The 20,880-nt window shown below is 43.0% G+C and overlaps 1 protein-coding gene across 1 annotated transcript in view; it reads left to right on the forward strand.

The window, feature by feature from the left end:
• The first annotated feature begins 13,439 nt into the window (after nucleotides 1-13,439).
• Nucleotides 13,440-20,880, forward strand: part of PARP14 (poly(ADP-ribose) polymerase family member 14) — a 46,342-nt gene continuing 38,901 nt past the window's right edge. Inside the window, 3 exon segments of the mRNA XM_043594324.1 lie at nucleotides 13,440-14,049; nucleotides 19,042-19,175; nucleotides 19,937-19,970. Coding sequence (XP_043450259.1) covers nucleotides 13,863-14,049; nucleotides 19,042-19,175; nucleotides 19,937-19,970 — 355 coding nt within the window. The 5' untranslated portion in view covers nucleotides 13,440-13,862.

The following is a 20,880-nucleotide window of genomic DNA, read 5'->3' on the forward strand; positions in this document are numbered from 1 at the left end:
TGGCTGCCTGATACAAAAGGAGAGTAATTTATATTGAGATTTCTCTATGTTTAAGTCTTTATTTCACTGGCAGATTATGGAATTTAGGGAAGAAGTTGATATGTAAAATGAAGGTTTTATTTATTTTAATTCAGGCATATGACTAATTTATGGAAACAGAATTTACCAAACCTCTTTCACAGAGCAATGACTTCTAGAATGGAAGGGCCTTGAGATATCCACCTTATTGTACGTAGAAAAACCCACAAGACTGTACTTTCAGACTGATGATAGATACAACATCCAAATACCTTGAATCTGAGCTACAAGGCAGAAGGACACTGGGATTTCTTCAGAAGGTGCTCTGGTTGGGCTGTGAAAGACACACGGATTGAGCAGATGACACTTGTTCCCAGTTGCTGATCTGCCTTCATTCAAGAGAGTGAAAAGATGCTTTGAAATGTCATACCCTATTATGTTATAGGCTGGCTTCTCTAGGGATCAGACTCTGACATGAAATGTAATGTGCAGGATGTTTATTAGGGAGTGCCCTTCTGATAAGCACCTTTGGAAGGGAAACAGAGTAAGCAAGAATGGGAAAAGAGGTCGAGTTGCCGTGGGGGCTTGACAACGGCCTCAGTCGGCTCTAAGGGTTGCTTGAGCACTAAAAGGGCACATCCGAGTTTTTCCACATTGGGCTGGAAGGGCTGAATCTCTGTACTCCTACCAGAATCAGTCATTGGAGTGGGGACTGCCCCAGGAAGGGCATGACCTTGGGCAAGGTAGCTGTGCAGCTGATGCAATCCCTAATGGGCTAAGAGCTAAAGGCTGTTGACTGAGCACTCCCAGTAGCTGAGTCTACAAGTCCCTCCTTCTAGGGCACTCTTTGTGGTTCATCACTGTGACCACCACAAGTTGCTAAATACTTCAAAAGAGGTGAAAACTTTGGCTTAGTGTGGATCATCCATTTTGTTTCTAAGAATGTCTTTGGAGTGCAAATGGCAGGGTTCAAACCAGGGCAATCAGTTCAGTGGAATTGACTGAGCTTTCAGGAGACTCAAGAAGATGACAAAGTCTCCCCAGAGGTTTAGGGAGGATTTTATGACCCTCTGAATTATTCTAAAGTTTCTGGCTATGTGGCCAAATTCTAGTCAAAATTTGTGCCAACTCAAGGCTATGGGTATATTTTGGGTTCTGGGTATGAACTACATTTCTACAACTTTATTTGGCTGAGTTTGGACTTGACCACATCTCTCACTGCTCACTGGACTTGAAAAAAGTTTTTGAGTAAAATTACTAAGGATGCAGGATTTAATTGAAAAAAAAAAAGATTTGGATTTTATATTGTCAAAAGCCACTTTTCCTGTACCCTATAATTTAATTATAGAAAGCTTGTAATCCCAGGTGATCACCTTGTATTTCGAGTTACTACTTTGAAGAATATGGCTTAATCCAATTGATTTGATAGGAACATGCTTGTGTAGAAAAGAATTAACACAGCAAGCCTGCTATCTTTAGAAAGGCCTGCTTGCAAGAGTGGCCCCTGGCTGGCATCTGAACTTAGGGAGGGTTCCCCCAATTCCCTAACTGATAAGAGAATTGGCTCGCAGAGTGCCTAAACTGTTTGTACAAACACCATGGTTTGTGCTGAACATCTGCTTTCCTTCAGGGTATCTGGAATCTTGGTGCAGGCTTGACAAAAACTGCCTACATGATGACCAGCATCCCAAAAAACCTTGGGCAATGAGTCTCCAAAGAGCTTCCCTGGTAGATAACCTTTCATATGCATTTTCACAATAGGATGCTTGAGGAATTAAGCATATCCTGTGTGACCTGTCTGGTAGAAGACCCTGAGAATCTCAAGTCTGGTTTCCTTAACCCTCTTCCCATACACCTTTCCCCTCTGCCGATTTTGCTTAGTAGTCTTTCTCTGTAATAAATCACAGCTGTGGGGCGCCTGGGTGGCTCAATCAGTTAAGCGTCCGACCTTAGCTCAGGTCACGATCTCATGGTTCATGGGTTGAGCCCCACATCGGGCTCTGTGCTGACAGCTCAGAGCCTGGACCTGCTTCAGATTCTGTGTCTCCCTCCCTCTCTGCCCCACCCCTGCTCATGCTCTGTCTCTCTCTGTCTCTCAAAAATAAGTAAATGTTAAAAAAAAATTTTAAAAAAACCACAGCTGTGAGTATGACTACATATGCTGAATCTGGTGAGTCCACCTAGAGAATTACTAAACCAGTGGGTGGTCTTGGGGACGCTGAACACAATGTTATTGTAGATGTAATTAAATCATTTTTTCCATTTGACAGTCTACACGTGTAAATCGTAAGTTCTCAATTATGCTTTTTCCTTAACGAAGCCAGAAATATACACATTTACTCATAAAATTAAGTGAATGAAAGTTTTGTGGTTAATATGGAAGACAAGGGCTAACTATGGAAATAGCTATATCCACTATTAGCCATTTCCAGAGAACTGATGCAGACTGGGACCAAGAATCTCTAACCAAGAATTCTAGTATGTTTTCTTTAAAAAAAAATTTTGTTTTATGTTTATTTTATTTTTGAGAGCCAGAAAGAGCACAAGCGGGAGAGGGGCAGAGACAGAGGGAGACACAGAATCGAAAGCAGACTCCAGGGTCTGAGTTGTCAGCACAGAGCGTGATGTGGGGCTCAAACTCATGAACCATGAGATCATGACCCGAACTGAAGTTGGACACTTAACCGACTGAGCTACCCAGTTCCCTCTCTGGTATGTTTTCTAAGGAGCCCCAGAAAGAAGCCTTCACTTCATCGCTCCTCATCACCCTTTCCTGCCCTCCACCTCAAACAAACGGTGAGATAGATGCTTATATTTTTATTTATTTATTTTTAATGTTTATTTGTTTTTGAGAGAGAGAGAGCGAGCGAGTGTGGGTGGGGGAGGGGCAGAGAGAGAAGACATAGAATCCAAAGCAGGCTCCAGGCTCTGAGCCGTCAGCACAGAGGCTGAATCAGACACTTAACTGACTGAGCCACCCAGGCACCCTGATGCTTATATTTTTTAAGAAAGAGAAAGATCTCAAGACAATGGTATAAACTTCTGTCTTACCAAACTAGAAAAAGAGGAGCAAATTCAACCCAAAACAAGTCAAAGAAAGGAAATAAAAGAAAAGCAGAAATCAATGCAATCAAAATTAGGAAAAGAAAGAAAAAAATCAATACATCTAAAAGCTAGTTTTTTAAAAATAGTAATAAATTGATAGACCTCTAACAGACCTCTAGCAGACTAATTAAATATAACAGCATCATTTAAACTTATGAGTCAGGTACTACATAGTGCTGTTTATATACTTATCTTTTTATCTTATATAATTCTGAAAACACCATATTCTAGAAAGTAACATTATATCTATTTTTAAAGATGAGAAAACTAAGATTTATAGATTTTGGTTAATTTGCCCAAGGTCACCTAGCTGGTAAAATCCAGAATTATTTTTGAACCCAAGTTTATCTGACTTAGGCCTTCACCACCATATTACATAAAGGGGTGTCCATCTAGATCCCCATTTTAGGAATGACTATCTTTTCTCCCCGCTGCTAGGACTATCTGCTGCTGACAGGTCACAGCTGCATCCCTCACTGTAAACTGATCTGAGCCTGCAGACAACTGCCCCTCCCATAACTAGCTGATGCAGAGATCCAAACGAAAAGATCTCTTTCCTCAGCTTGGGACAATTAAAAAACCTGTTTTAGTTCCACAGTTCCTCATAGGTTGGGCTGAGGCTTCAGCTGCAACTATATCGCAAGTCACTTTCTCCCCATGCCCAGATCTGTGTTATCCAATTCTTTACAGATCTGTCGCCCTAGAGGGCTCCTTACTAAACCTCTGCACTCACCTCTCTGTCTCAGAATTTGCTTCTAGGGGACCCAATTTGCTTCTAGGGGACTCATATTGTGGTTTGCTTTTCTCAATAAAATTAAGTATCAAAAAATTGTGATACATTAATACCATTATACATTATGGAAAAGAATCTCATCAACTACTTACTTTCAAATTGTTCAGAAAAAAAAAAGTTCTTTGTACTCCTCTTGTTCTCACTCTCTCTCTCTCCTCTCTCTCTTTTCTGTAAAGTAAACGTAATTTCAAAATAAAAAAAATCTTTAAGATTAAAGACATTTTCAGACAAACAGAATGAGAAAGTTCACCATCCATAAGCTCTCGAAAAGAGAACTGTAAAGGGTAATTGTCTACATTAGAAAGAAGAAAATTGAGTGAAAAAGAAAGGAGAGGGCTTCAAAAACAAAGAAATTGCCAAACATGTTGTTAAATCTAAATACATACTGATTATTTTTAAAAAGATTAAGCTTTTAAAAAACAGTTAACAACAAAAGGATAGCAAGATAGGGATATATTTTTCTCAGGTTTGAGAAGATGTATTGATTAATTTTAGACTATTAAGTCTAAGATCTGCAAAAGAATAGGTATAGAATTTGTTAATTCAAACCAAATAGAGAGTGAAAGACAGAATAAAGAAAAACTATCAATCTAATACAAAACAAGAAAGGAAGAAAAATAAACAAGGAAAAATCATAGGTAATTAAAAAAGTCATGAAACAAAACGGTAGGAATAAGACCTACTATATTAGTCATATATAATGTCTATACACTTATATTTACTAATTAGAAGAAATGGGATTAAAAATAATGCGGCCACATTCTGCTAATGAGAGATACAAGCAAACTAAGGACACAGAACATTTGACAAAAAGGAATTAAAAAGTTATTCAGGTATATCAGAATGCTTTCAGCTGTAGGCAACTGAATACCTAACTAAAATAGGCTTAAACTACAAGAATGTTTACTGACTCATGTAATAAGAAATATGGAGATAGGTAGTACTAGGGCTGGTTCTTTAGTTTAATGATGCCATCAAGGACTTAGGCTCTATCTCTCCAATTTGCCATTCTCAGTGTTTCTGAGGTATCGGGCTTCACGGTTACAAAATGGCTGCAGCATCTCCCATGATTACATCCACTTGACAACATTTTTAAAAAATAGGGAAAAAGGATTTCTCCTAAGTGTCTCTTTATGGAGTAAGAAAATATTTTCTAGGACAGACAGCATACTTCCCCTTAGATCTTTTTGCCAAATTGGGTCACATGACTATGTTTAAACCAATCCCACCAGAATGTAATTAGATGACTAAAACTGGCTTAGCCAAATCATAAGTTGAGTGTGGGTCTGAAAGGGTATCTACTTTACCTAAGCACTTCGCCGCTGAGTATCGAAACAAAATTGAAGTTCTCCTGACAAGGAAGGAGAGACTGCCCTTGTGTCTAACCAACCAACCCACTCGAAGTGTCTGTCACACTCAGCAAGAACCAACCAAATTAAAGTGGTCAGAGCAATATTAATATACGACAATGGATTTTTAAGGCAATGAGAATCAATAAAGGAGAAAGACAGGCACACATTAATGATGAAAAGGAACAATTCACTTGTGTATAAAAATCTGAAACCTAAACAGGTTTGAGCAAAAGAAGATAAGCTCATAAGGTGGCAAAATTACAAGGAGAAATGAACAAATCACCCATCACACAGGAGAGACCCCATTTCCTCACAAGCTCACTACCCCAGCTTTGTTATTGAGGCCACATAAATACAATATGATTAACTTGGCCTGGGGGTAGAGCTGGACTCAAATGTAGGAGACAGAAATATTCTCTGCGATGAGGAAAGGCAAGGCCAGTGAAGGATACTGCTGTGAGATACTGCTGTGAGCTGTGGACAGCGAATATTGCCAACAGCTAGAGAACTGGTTTATTACCCTGAAGAAGGGATCTTAGTAGAACGTCACTACACGGGTACAGCATCATGTTAGCTTGGGTTTGTATTCTAGCTTGACCATTTTTTAAAATGTTTATTTATCTATTTTTGAAAGAGAGAGAGAGAGAGAGAGAGAGAGAGAGAGAGCATGAGCGAGTGAGCATGGGGGAGGGGCAGAAAGAAGGGAGAGAGAGAATCCCAAGCCAGCTCCATACTGTCAGCACAGAGCCCAAGGCAGGGCTCCATTTCACGAACCGTGAGATCATGACCTGAGCCGAAATCAAGAGTTGGTCACTTGACCTACTGAGCCACCCAGGCGCCCCCCTAGCTTGACCATTTACTAGCTATGTGAACCTGGGCAAGTATTTAATCTTCCTGTGCCTCAGTTTCCTCATAGTAAGATGGAGTTGATATTAATTTTCTTAGAGATTGTTGTATTAATAATTATATTGACAGAAAAATGCCAAGGACTGCTAAGTAAAAGAAGCAAATTGTGTATAGTACCTAAAATTTTCAGTAAATGTATGTAGTATGTGTAGAAAAACGTATGCTGTAAACCATTGACAACATCAGAGTTTGGTGTGTTATTTCATGCATTAGGTATGCCTGTTGTGATTAGATTCTTTGAAGCATCATGTGTTTGTTTTCATGAACAATTACTTAAGATAATAACTGAGCCCTTTACATTCAGCAGTAAAATTAGGATAGAGAACATCAAAAGTAAAAAGGAATTTACTAAAGGGGCGCCTGGGTGGCGCAGTCGGTTAAGCGTCCGACTTCAGCCAGGTCACGATCTCGCGGTCCGTGAGTTCGAGCCCCGCGTCGGACTCTGAGCCTGGAGCCTGTTTCTGATTCTGTGTCTCTGCATTCTCTCTCTGCCCCTCGCCCGTTCATGCTCTGTCTCTCTCTGTCCCAAAAATAAAATAAAAACATTGAAAAAAAAATTTTTTTAAAAAGGAATTTACTAAAATCTTCCATAGAGGGGGGAAAACAGATCACAGAGAAGAATAGGAATCAATAGTGCATAAGACTCACAGACTCACATACCCTAAGAACACAATGGAGCTCTCTGCAAGGATCATCGTCAGCAAACTATTAGCAGCCAGAATTTTTAGAACTTAGATATTGATAAGAGAAAGAAGCAAGCCATTTAGAGAAGAGGAAACTCAAACGACCAAGAAATACATGCAAACATATACATTCCCGCAAGTAACTGGCGAAATACAAATTAAATCTGTCGTAAGGTACCAACCCGTATGCATCAGACGTGGCATTCTCACCAATACTTAACATTGTCAGCCTTTTACAATGTTGGCAATATTTACTAAGGATGAAGACACACATACTTTTCAACCTAGCAGTTTCACTCATGGATAAATACCAAGAGAATACCTTCTACATATCTATCTAGAGATTTATACAAGAATGTAGCAGCAATCTAAGTGGTCTGTAATGCACTTAAATAACTATTGATAACTATTTGGGGACAATATGGGAGGGAAAGTGGGCATAGTGGTGTAAGAGCTAAATCTTCATCTGTCATATCAGGAAATCACTAATGTGTAAAGTAACAAATTAAGATGTGACCAAATAATTATTTGCGAAAAAACAGCAGAAGAAACTGCTAAAAGTTAAAAGCCATATATCTGGAGAACTAGGGAGGATGTGGGGCAAGAGACTGCTCAGGTTTTTTTAATAAACTTTAAGAGTCTAAAAATATTTACACTTCTTAAGACATGCATTCATTTGAAAAACTACCAAAGTGGGGCGCCTGGGTGGTTCAGTCAGTTAAGCGTCTGACTTCAGCTCAGGTCATGATCTCGCCATCTGTGGGTTCGAGCCCCATGTCGGGCTCTGTGCTGACAGCTCAAAGCCTGGAGCCTGTTTTAGATTCTGTGTCTCCCTCTTTCTCTGACCCTCCCCTGTTCATGCTCTCTCTCTCTCTGTCTCAAAAATAAATAAATGTTAAAAAAAAATTAAAAAAAAAAAAAGAAAACCTACCAAAGTAATTAATGGGGATGGGGTGGGGAGAAACATGAAGACGATAACTACCAGAAGGAAAATCTAAGAGAATAGAAATGCTTGCCAATGAAAAGGACAATTGAGGTTGGGGAGACTGCTGCTTTTACTGCAAGACTTTTGGAACCATTTGATTTTATGCAACCATTTTCAGTATTTCCTTAGTAAAAACAATTCTTCCCTAAATGAGAAGTAAAATAAAATAAAAATAGATTATATTTTTTAAAAATAATAAATACTGAAAATTCATCATTTCCTAATTATTTTACTACATTTTATTATTGTCTATATTTGAGTTATTTCTGTCTACTGTATCTGTATGGTAAAGTATTATATAATGGTGTGTTACTGTTTATCCCTTCTCAACTCTGCATTCAGTGACATCATGTTGGGAACTCAGGTCAGCCATAGTGGGAATATTTACACCATAGAATTGGCAAACACCACAAATCAGGGCTTGATTTATTGTTCTGTTAATTGTCTAGACTTAAGAAAACGATGGAGAAGATGTTAATAAGGCAGATTAAATTGAAACATTTCTCATGTCTGCATCCATTACATTTATTTTTATTTTTGAGAGAGAGAGAGCAAGCACGCGCAAACAGGGGAGGGGCAGAGAAAGGGGGACAGAAGTGGGCTCTGTGTACACAGCAGAGAGCCCAATGTGGGGCTTGAACCCACGAACTGTGAGGTCCTGACCCGAGCCAAAGGCAGACGTTTAACCGCTTAACTGACTGAGCCACCCAGGCACCCCTGCATCCATTACATTTTAAAGAGCACAAATGAAGAAATATTCTTCCAGCATTTGAAAACTATTGTCCAATCCAGCAAAGAAGGAACTCATGTCAGTGACAGATAAGAGTTCTGACACATGTCTTCCTTGTTTCATTTTCATCTCACTTAATGTAAACAGAAGCATCAACCAACATTTATTTATGTAAGAATTATACTCACTCATAATTGCAACCATAGGCTGGCTACAAAGATAAGAGTTGGGCAGAAATCTTTGAAACATTCTGTGAGGATCAACTGGTTATTTGAAATTTACAATAAAGAGGATTATATATTTAATTATTATTTGCAAAGTATGTGCTATGCAATCTTTATATCCACAAAATGTATAATAAACCAAAACGTATGTGCAAACTGTTTTTCTCCAGAGAGCTGGTTGTTCAATATTTAACAGCACATCACTGGGGGAGGTCATGCATTGTATGATATGGGAGTAAAATATTTTAGGTTTTTCTTTTAAAATATGATCTAGAGTGTATTATCTCTGAGAGTTAATGCCTGTCTTGAGACATGCATGTGTGTCTGATTCAGTGGCCAGGAAGGATTGTTGCTTTGCTTTACTGTTCACCTTGCACAGACTTGTTAGATCTAGACTACTCTGAACTCTTCTGCAGAATCCGCCCTCTACTCCCCACCCAATGATAATATTAGTGAACCTATATGACTCCTATTTGGGAAAAAGTACCATTAGGGGTTGTTACTATGCTGGCACGGTGACGGGTATTAGGGACTTACCCTGTGGAAGTTCGAAGAACACAAAGCTTCTGAAGGGGACCTGAATACAGGGAGTGAGGCCAGAAACTGGGTGTGACCCTTTGGTGACTCCCCCTGAGGACTGAATTTGGAGTGGCAACAGAGGGTGGCTTGCCTTGTTTCTGATGTCACATTCTATTGTAGAGAACTGGGCCAGGAGCCTCAGGACCAAAGGGAGGTGGAGAGATGAGCATGAGGCACTCACAACTCACTGATTCAAGAGATGGAAAGCCACCCTTTCCCCAAAATACACTTCAGTGGGAGACATGGGGGCCTGATGCTTGTTTGTAGAGAAGTTGAAAGGAGCCTGATGCTAAGTTATAGAAGTCTACAGAGAAGCTGAAAGGAGAAATTTAGATGAAGTAAAGAAAGGGAAGTTAGCCCCAAAATGCAGATGTGGGTTTTATAGCAAGATCAGCTGAAGCTATGAGGGGTGTTGACCAGGAAAAGAGGCAGAACAAAATTATAACAAAAGCATTTATTTGGGGTCTTAAAATTGCAATTCTGGCAACACAGATTTAGGCAGCAACCCAAATATTGTTTCCCTAGGGAGCAAAACTCTGGGGTTTTTAAAGACAAAGCATGGAAGGTTGTTATGTTGTTTACAAAGAATTTTGATTGGTGTTGGTGGCAGAAAACCAGCCTTGGTTAAACCTAATTTGTTGCTCAGGCTATGTCTGAGCAAAAGTCAGCTATGTAGGAAGTTGTAGGTGTTTATGCAGAGTCCGTGGAGTATTTGTGGTTTGGCTTAGTTCAGAAGTTCCACCCAGTGAGGAAGGGCATAAGGCCTACCTCCTTAGTGGCCTCCAGCTCCAATTTAAAACTCGACATAAATGATTCCATTTTGTTTCACCTTTCATAGGTGGACATAGCCTCTTCTATGTTGGCCACTCCCACTTCCCTCCCAGGCCCTGAGAGGACTTGCTTCCTTGGAAGGAAATGAGTTTCAGGAGATAGAGAATTGAGAGAGGATAAGCACACAGTGGGAGGGGGTAGGGTACAGACTCAACAAGTGAATAGGGACAAAACCATTTAGGATAAAAGACAAATACTTCAGGGGCTGATGATGAGCAATTTGCTTTTCCTAGAACTTTCTTTCCTTGGTTTTCAAGACCTGCCATCCTGATCCTCTGATAACTCCTTCCCATTCCATCCAGGGATGATGAACAGGCTTTGAGTCTGAGCAGCCCTAAGACATGGCTGATAATTAAGGAGATTCTTTTTTTTTTGAGAGAAAGAGAGAGAGAGAGAGAGAGAGAGAGAGAGAGCGAGCAGTGGGGAGAGGGGCAGAGGGAAAGAGAGAATCTCAAGCAGGCTTCACGCTCAGCATGGCACCCCAATCTCACGACTGTGAGATCATGACCTGAGCTTAAATCAAGAGTCGGATGCTTAACTGGCTGAGCCACCCAGGTGCCCAAATTCTTGAAAAAAAATCCAGAGATAGCCAAATAAAAATTCCACTATAAATTAATGATTTCAGTTTCACTCTATTTCTTGTATAATGATAATGTAAGGAAAAAAAGATAAACTGCCCAGTTCTGGAATCCCAAACTCTGGGGAAAGAAGGGTGCTGATTTTAGTTGTTGTTTGGGGTGAGGCATCCTGGGGCAAGCAGTCACCACAGTGTGGTGAGAGCTATGCCTGGCCCTTCTGTGTCCTCCCCACCTCCCCTGCTGGGGTCCAGGGTGCGGTGGACTGGATGATGTGCGCCACCTGCAGGTAGAAAGCTGGAGGCAGGAGAAAACGCCCGCCTACAGTTCAGCATTGTTACTTACTGAGCAGGAATAAAAGCCCAGTCAGTAATTTCTTTTGGCCCATCCTTGATTCTCTTCACCCTGAAATTTAGTTTCATTGTGATTAAAATACAACATGTGAGGTCCAATCCTGCAGGGGAAGCCGCTCTAATTTTGGCTGTGCCTGAGACCTCACCACCTCCTTCAAGAAGCAAACAGATCCCCCAGGGAGAATCCCCATAGCTTCCCACCAACAGTCAGTCAGAATCACCTACTTCTTTTTTTTTTTTTTTAACTTAAAAAAATTTATTTTTTATTTTTTTATTTTAGGGAGAGAGAGAGTGCGAGTGGGGAGAGGGGCAGAGAGAGAGAGGGAGAGAGAATTTTAACAGGGCTCTATCCCACCACCCTGGGATCATGACCTGTGCCAAAATCAAGAGTGAGATGCTCAATGTACTGAGCCACCCAGGCACCCCCATAGTCACCTACCTCTGTTCTCCACCTCTTCCTGTCCTGGTGCAGTGAGAAAAGTGTTACCTGCCTGAGGCTAATGCCTCCAGAACCCCCTCCCACCTCCTCCCACAACCTGTATTTTCAACCATCCCTTCCTTCGTTCCACCAGTATTAAACATGCTTAAGACTCTGCCATCTTAAAATATTTTTAAAGCTAGAAAACAAAAACAACAGCTCCCTGATCCTGTAACCCCATACACTGCTAACTCCTTCACAGTCACACTTCTGGAAAGAGCTGACTATGCATGCTGCTTCCACTTCCTTCCCTTCCTTTCAGTCCTTTGTCCACTGCCATGTCCCTCTCCTCCCTCCTCACCAGGAGATAGTGCATGTGGTCCCTGCAGTCCACGAGATACTTCCTTATATCTGGTGGTGGTTTTTGAATGATAATTGCTTCTTCTCACTTGACACCCTCTTTTATTTATTTTTATTTTATCTTTAAGGTTTGTTTACTTATTTTGAGAGAGGGAGAGAGAGTAGGGGAGGGGCAGAGAGAGAGAGAGAGAGAGACAGAGAGAGAGAATCCCAAGCAGGTTCTGCACTGTCAGCACAGAGCCCAAGGCAGGGGTTGGACCCAAAAACTGTGAGATCATGACCTGAGCCTAAACCAAGAGTCAGATGCTTAAGTGTCTGAGCCACCCAGGTGCTCCAACACCCTATTTTATTACGGGTCAAAGGTACATACATTGCTAGCCTCCCTCTCACATTCCTGGCCACAGGTGATGCTCCCATCTGGTTGATGCCCTTATGTCTAGCCAGTTGCTTAGGCTGTCCATGGACGACCATGGAGTCATACCTGAGCATCTTCTCCACTGTGCACATATTTCAGCAAGTCCTGCAGCTGTGCCTTCAATGTCAAACTGGAATGTCACCCTTTCTCAGAAGGTCTCTGCCAGCATCCTGCTCTCAGCCACCCTTATCCCTCACTTGGGAAACTACAGTAGCTACTTGGCTGACCTCCCTGCCTCTACTCCAGCGACTACACAGCAGCCAGAGTGATCCTATACAAGTAAATTACATTATGGGAACCCCTCCCTTCTCAGCCCTCCAAGGTTATCCCCCTGTGAAAATTAATAAAGGGAAACCTCACTGAAATGGAGCTGGGAGGCCAGAAGGAAGAGCTGTCTCGGCATATCACTCCATGTCAGTCACAGGCAGAATTGTCAATTACAGACCCCAACAGAAGAATACTCAACAGGAGAGAGTTATCAGTGAGGAGCCCCAGCAGGAAACTGACTACCCCAGCCACTCAGCCAATGAGAAACTGTCATCACCCTGAACTCTTGCTTTCTCCAGTAGCCTTGTATGCAAAACAACCCCTCCCAACTTCCTCCTTCTTGTCCTCAGTTTTGTTTGTTGGACAAGCAGATGGTTTTTGCAGTAGTTTGCTTGCCCTGAATTGCAGTTCTCTGCTATTACCAAATAAACCCATTTTTGCTGGTTAAAATAACTGACTTTTACTTTTAGCATCGATACCCCCATCATCCTTTGGCCTCGGGTCACATGTCACCTCCCCATAAATTCTCCCTGAGCTCTTACACCGGGCTAGAAGCCCTCCTAATTTGTTCCAGGAACACCTGTATATTTCCTCCTGAAGCACCTACTGCACAGTCATCATTCCTATGTCCCCACAGCTGTGTGAACTCAATGAGGGCAGGAACCATGTTCGTTGAGACCATCCCAAGGGCATGCCACCTACTAAATATTCCACAAAGAACTGTGAATGTATGGCCCTCCCTTTGTGAATTTCTAGACATATAATATTAACAGATCAGCGAACAAAATGCAAAAGAAAAGCAAGGTAAAATTCTTAGGATTTGTTTGGGGCCTATTTGGGGACTTCATTACACATTTTAAAGAGTCACAGTTTGCCAATACATTCTATTTTCCCGTAAAATGCTGGCCTCCAGAAAAAGTGAAGCTTTCTGTTTGCAAAAGGTATTGTGCGGGACTCAAAGATGCTGGTTTCGGCTGTGACTTGGGTGAGTGGCACACAGTGCCCGAGCTTTGGGACGCAGGTGCACAAATGGAGGAAGACCAGATGCTTGGAGTGGCGATGCCCAGCACTTGCTGTGGGTCAGAGCTGAAGGTGAAGAACTGGGTGGGCGGCGGTAAGTAGTTCAATCCTGGGACAGCTGTTCAGAGCCAAAGGCCAAAAACTAAAGACAGGGAGGAGTCTTCTGGGAAACGAAACCGAAAGGGGCAAAACCAGCCGCCCTCTGCTGGGGTGGGTCGGGCGGCAGAGGCAGCCTAGCGGAGCTGACCATGGCTGTGTCAGGCTCCGTCCCGCTGTTGGTCGAAGGGTCCTGGGGCCCCGACCCCCCGAAGAACCTGAGCACCAAGTTGCAGATGTACTTCCAGAGCCCGAAGAGATCGGGAGGCGGGGAGTGTGAGGTCCGCCAGGAACCGGGCAGGCCGGGGCTCTTCCTAGTGTTCTTCCATCGAGAGGACGGTGAGGGGCGCGAGGGATGGGTGTGAGATGGGACAACCAGGGTCTTCCCCCAGGGTAAACTTGGGCTTGGGGCCTGCAGCGGGAGAATCCTCCCGGCTCCAGCAGCAGCCAGGAGGGAGGGCGAGGGGCTGCCGGACCGACGAAGAGCGCGCGAGGGGCGCTGTGCTTCTAGGCGCTCCCGGTGTTGCCTGAAGGTGGCGGCAGAACCGCGCAAGTGAGTTCAACATGTAGCACGGAGAAACAGAAAGGAGTTGACAGGCTGCTTTATTCACCTCACTTTACAAGGCTACATAGTGTGTTGGTGGCAGAGTTGCAAGTCCATTGAAGTTTTTCCCTTCCTATTAAAGCAGCTGTTCTAGAACTCCAGAGGTTAATGGGAGCACAATTTTAAGGGAAGAGAAAGCTTCCGGGGAGAATCACATGTAAACTGATTCCTGAGAGCCAGTTCAATTCCTGATAGGAAGAATATTGGGGAAGGCTCTTCAGATGGGAGCACGTGGGCTGCAGTGCAGGGGCAGGAAAGCACAAGGCATCTTCAGGCAACATGCATGGCGCTCTCTGGGAGGTTTGGCTTGAGTAGCGAGCGAGTCTACTAATCCCTGTGTACAAGCAAGGTCTGCAGACTGGGTCCTAAAATAACACGTGGGGTCTGGGAAATTTCATAAGGTCATGAAGGAGACACCTGTATTTTAAAAATCTTAGGCCTTCTGTTATTAAACCTCCTTCTTACGAAACGGTGGGCAGGAAATTCAGGCTAAGAGAAAGGTGAGATGGTAGGGGGCCTTGTAGGATACCATAAAGAGTAGGAACGCCCTCCACCCCCTTGGCAGGGGAGAGGCATGTCCAAATATACTTTCAGGAGATAAATTTGGTTGAAAATAAGTACTTTGACTTCTTTTGGGAGAGAGCTTGGAAATCTGAACTTTTAGGAGAGTCATGCAATATTCTAGGTGAGGACAAGCGAGTCCTTGAACAATGAAAATCAGCCTGGGGATGGAAGATACGTATTTGTGTGGTATTCTGGATTTGGTAACTGAGGTCAATGCTCTGAGAGAGAGGGAGAGAGAGAGACAGTCTCTTTTCTTCAGTTATTTTTTTAGGTGAGGAGTCATAGGGATTTTCTCCCAGTGTTTCTGGGGTCACTTGGGGGCAAAAGTGCTGCCTAAAATCACATTGGGTGTAAATATAGAAAGTTATTGGAGGGAGAAGGCCGTGTGCTGCTGATCAGCACGCAGAATCTTTGTTGAGGGTGCGTTGGTACCTCTTCCCTTGGTTTCATGGTGGTCCTTGGCCTGGGGGTAGGGGTGACATTCTGAGTTGATCTGGGTTGGGAGTTTTGAGCTTTGTGGGTGAGAAGCTTCCTCCCTACAGGCAGCTGAGTGGCTGAGTTCGTCCTCCTCCGGTTTGTTGTCACCCTTAGGAAAGGGTGCAGATAAGCACCCACCAATCTGCTTGTTCAAAACACTACCGGGTCTGTACTGAGAGGCTTGTGACCTGTTGTTCCCAGAGCATTTGCTTTTTCCTTTGGACTCTCATAGGAAATGATGTGGACAACCCCTGCTTCCAGCTTCCTGTCGCTGGATTTGGACAAGTATTTGATCTAGAGGAGAGGCAATGAGGCTTACATGTGAGAAATTGGAATGCTCTAGGCAGAGATCCAAAAAGGAAAGAATGAAACCCAGAGAGAAGAGGGGTCCACAACTAAGTGTATAAAAGGCGAGGCAGGTAGGGGACAGGAGATCTGTTAGGCTCACAGCCCTTATGAAAACAAAGTACCAAGTTTTCCAAGGATTAATTTCACCAAAGAATGCTGAGAGGGCAACTGTGCAATGTAAGCCGTGTCCCCTGGGTTTCATTTTCCTCAAGGAGTTTTACCACTTTGATTACAACTGTCCACACCATATGAGCCTGGCCCTTAGGGACCCTTCTTCCTTCTCCTTTAGAATCTCGTTATCCTCGTGAGTAGTTCAAATTGGGGCCACAGACCTCTGCATCTGACTCACAGCAGGCTAAACAGACACAGTCCCAGCTCTCTCTTAGAGATTTAGGAAACCTGGGTTTGGGTCAGCGGGAATCTGCACATTTAAACAGCACCCCAGGTGCCCCTGGTGTGCTAAAGTTTGAGAAACCCTGTTGTTTGTTGACAACCCTGAATGAATGTGATTACAGAAAGTACAAATGGCATAAAAATATCAACAGTGCAAAATACGGTTTTGTGTCGATAACCATTCTCTTCCAGCCCTGAAAACAGAAATGGTTTCAGTGTCCCGGCCAGGCTTCTTTCCTCACATTGCCCAGCCCACTATCCCTACCTCCATCCCCAGGCTACAGTAGTGGCCCCTCTCAAACAGACAACTCAGACTTAGTACAACTCAAAACCTTTTATGGACAAAGACCCTGGGTGGTTGGGGGGAGGGGGAGGGTTCCTATTCAGTTTCAGTTTCCTACCAGAGGAACCATTGCCTCTGTAACGGGTTATCAGAAATTTGCCAACAATGGTTGACCCACCCTAGTGGGTCCTCCGGGTGTTCTTTCTTTTGCAGGAATTCCCTCCACCCTCCACTCTAGGAACTGGCTTCAACAGGTGTAGGCCCACAGTGTAGCACAACTTTATCCATATAATTCACATAATAAGAATGAACCCAACAGCACTTCTCTATAGAAATTAATGCATAGCAAACAGAAGTATTCGGAAGCTATATCTTACTTTTATTTGTTTATTTATTTTAAGTTTATTTATTTTGAGAGAGAGAGAGAGAGAGAGAGAGAGAGAGTGTGTGTGTGTGCGTGCGTGCGCACGCTCACATGAGCAGGGGAAGGACAGAGAGAGAGGGAGAGAGAGGAGAGAATGAGAATCCCAAGCTGACAACAAGGAGCTGACCCTGATGTGAGGCTCGAACCCACAAACTGCAAGACCATGACTTGAGCCGAAATCAGAGCTGGATGCTTATCTAACTGAGCCACCCAGGCACCCTGCTGTATCTTACTTGTAAATAGTTCACTCAATTTCTGAAACATCAAGTATAAATTGACTAATATGATTTTAATCCGTGTTTCAGATGTGTGCATTTATCATTCTTTCTGGTCATAATTTGGCTCCTGATTATTTTCAGTCTCTTTGGGGTAAGGAAACCCGTCTCCTTAAGTAAATTAAATGTAGGTGGTCTGAAGTTAGTGCAGAAGGGAGGTTGTCCACAGGGGGTAAGGGTGGCTGGACATCAGAGTTTCAGCTCTTTTTCCTCCCAGATTCACCTCTCCTTGTTGCAAATCACTTACTGATATTGCTCCTGCCTGCTCTCTTGAAATAATGGTGCCGTACATATTGTGCACAATCTGAGAACAGGCTTTGGCATTTAGATGCCTAGATAGGACTCTACCAAAGTCTAAGGAATAATAAAAGGAATGCATCACAGAAGCCCACGACTCTAGACAACTTGGCTTATAAAACTTGGCTTGTTCTAAGGCTTCAGGGGTCTTATCCAGTCCTCAGTCCTCACTCTAGCTTAGGACAGCCCCTTAAGAGTCCGTGTGAAAATCTCTTCTGCCTGATTAAGAGCGAAATTAGAGTCTGGCATTCCTTCTCATGTTGTTAATGGGGCTTGTTTTCTTTCTTTTTTTTTTTTAATTTTTTTTTTAACGTTTATTTATTTTTGAGACAGAGAGAGACACAGCATGAACGGGGGAGGGTCAGAGAGAGGGAGACACAGAATCTGAAACAGGCTCCAGGCTCTGAGCTGTCAGCACAGAGCCCAACGCGGGGCTCGAACTCACGGACCGCGAGATCATGACCTGAGCCGAAGTCGACCGCTTAACCGACTGAGCCACCCAGGCGCCCCGGGGCTTGTTTTCCAAGTTAGTATCCAGTTAAGGCCTCACTTCTCCTACCCCTTCATGGATACGTGAGGTGGGAAAGTTATTCAAGCTCCTCTTACTGACTCCCTATATCCTTGGCCTCTCAGACCATCCACATCAGAATACAACATGGTAGCCCAACATTCATGTCAGAGCTACATCTGTGAGTAATAGGCCACTTTCAAAGGTTCCCCTTCACCCTGACCTCTTTGCGCCATCTAACTATTTTGACCACATCTCCTCTCCTCTAAAGTCACTCATTCCCTATATTCTGTGGCCTTAGGTACAGATTTTCCTTTTCTCTCTCTGGCCGTTCCTCATAATTATAACCTACATTTGCATAACTCTTGTGGGTGTTACAAAATTCATTCACAGGCACTGCTTTAAGGGAGGAAACAGACTCAAGAAGTTAAGATATTTTCTCAATGTCACTCATCTAGTTTTTGGCAGAGTTGGAATTTGAATCCAAGTCTTTGGACTCCTATGTTCATTGGTCAGTTTTTTCACTACAGCCCAGCTGCCTGGAATGCTAATTCTATTTTTTTTTTTTAATCTCTCCCCTCCCTTCTTTTCTACTCCTTTTATTACTGGATGTGAGGCTCTTATCACAGGTTAAAGAACTGAGTGAAACATCTTTTGCACTAGGCACTTGGCCATTCTGCTCATGGTCACTCAAGTCGCCTTCCTAAAACACAGCTGTCATCATGCCATGTCCCAGCACCCAATCTTCACTGGCTCACCATGAGGCATGCTTTGATTACTTTCCTTCACTTGTGGAATAAATATTGCTACCTTTCTGAGTGCCTACTGAACATCAGGTACTGAACTAAGTTCTTTATAATGTTTTTTAACACACAACACTTGTACAAGACAGTCTTCATTAATAACTTATTATAGAGAAGAGACTGAGGCTGTGTAAGTAAGACTTATTAAAGAACATGCCCAAGGCTTAAAAAAAAAGTAGGTATAAAGATGGAATTGAAATCCATGTCTACTTGCTAAACTTTTCCTCTTTTCACCACACAAGGACTCACTTGGGAAAATGACCAAGCCATTGAATGATGATGATGAAACCCTCTGGAAATCATGGAGTAATTTTGTGAATAAAAATTTCTTGACAGTTTTTTTTTTTAACTTCAGTTTGGCAAAAAGTTCTGGAGAAAAAGAACCATGAGTTAATATGGCCAGGAAAAGGAACATTCAAGTTAACTGTCCAGTTGCCCACAGCCCCAGACAAGGTCCAGGATGCCTTTGAGGGGGAAATTCCAACAAAGGTAAGTCAAAACATGAGTAAAAGGGAAGTAGGATGTTCTGCCGAGGTGTGTGGGAAGGGAATCACAACATGGGGAATACGGTGGAATGAGAAGTATAAATCAAATTGGAGTAGAAAGCACCTTACAGATGTGGAGGGAGTGAGAGTGGTCATGAGGTAGTTATGGAATAATGAAGGAGGGGGCACTTTTTGTTTGATTTTAGGCACTTTCGGAAAAGTCAGAATTTTCAGATTGTAATAAGGGTGGTTTGAAGGTATACATTTTTGGGTTTGTTTGTCCTGGGTGCTTTTAACCTGGAACTTGCTCTGTTTGCTTTATCTTTACATCACTTTGAGGGGACAGTGATCCATACTGCATGTACTATTTCCTTGACTGTCAAATGGGATAGTCATAGTATCTACCTTGTTGGATTGTTGTGAGGATTAAAGAGACAACCTCTGTAGAGCATCTGGCCCGGTGCTGGTTAATAGCAAACACTCAGTACATGTTAAATGGGGGAAAAGATTTAGGGCTTACTCCATACCCCAAACGCTTGGTGTTAATTGGAATTTCTGTTATTTGTGACTCATTTGACCAATGATTTTGGAGCTAAGTAGATACAACACTACACACGAGGTGCATTCAACAGCATAATTGCTAGAGCTTTTTATTATTGTTTCTATTGACCCTATGCCTCCGGGCCAGTCCCCAGGGACAGTTTCTCAATGTAAAGAAATTATTAGTAATTTATTGATGCTACTCTATTGTCTATTGGATTTCAGGAACCGGAAGGCAAAGAACATGTCAAAGAACCAGGTAAGGTCAAAGAACTGAGACAGGTGGCCTTCGCCAGCAGTTTTGCTTTCATTACAGATGGCACCTGCAGGGGTCATCCTTCTCTTCTTGACTTCACAAAGCGGGGTGTGCTCAGCTTAGAGATGCCTCAGGCTGCCTTATCTACATACTCTCGGCCAGTTGTTCTCAGGGTGAGCATCGGGGAAACCCCCTGAGATCTTAGGGCTCAGGTAGAAGCATGGAAACAGCTCTCTCTGTGGGGACTGGGAGACACCTTGCAATTGAAGGGAAGCAAAGAGGTGCCTGGGAGATAGTGATAAGCCAGCCTTTAGAGCCCATCAAGAAGCAAAGACATGATGTGTCAGTGGGTGCCGTATGTGGCTAAATCCGTTTCTGAGCACTGAGCGTGGAGGGTGCTGTCCTCTGGAGCCACAACAGGAGGGTGGACAAAGGCTTCTAAGTGCTGGGTGCAGGATGTGAGGGCAGCACCCCCCAGGCCAGCAGCAGCTCTTTTCATCTGCTGTAGGAAACGGCCTGCAACCTAGCAGCTGTTGTGGATCCTGCTGCTTCACCTGTGTCCGGATGTTGGCCTGTAGGACCACCTGCCAGTTACTAAAGAAGCAATTAGTTTTCCTGGCTAAGCATGCTGTTATAAAGGGGAGGGGTGAGGACCTATGCTGAATGGCTGAGTAAGAGAGATAAAATGATGTATATACCCAAATCTTAGGCAAAAGGAATTCCAAAAAATGTATAAATTATTGTCCTCTAAAATTGAAATTGTCTTGAGAACATGTTTAGAGGTTTGCAGCCTTCTCTTTTGAAAATAGCACTAAGCTGAGGGCTGCCTTTACTTGGCAAACCGACTGGATAGGGATGTATAGATTGTTTTCATCTAACATGCTATTAAACTATAGAATCTAGGATGCATGGT

Source organism: Prionailurus bengalensis, chromosome C2 (genome assembly GCF_016509475.1).
Source record: "Prionailurus bengalensis isolate Pbe53 chromosome C2, Fcat_Pben_1.1_paternal_pri, whole genome shotgun sequence".
Classification (NCBI taxonomy): Eukaryota; Metazoa; Chordata; class Mammalia; order Carnivora; family Felidae; genus Prionailurus; species Prionailurus bengalensis.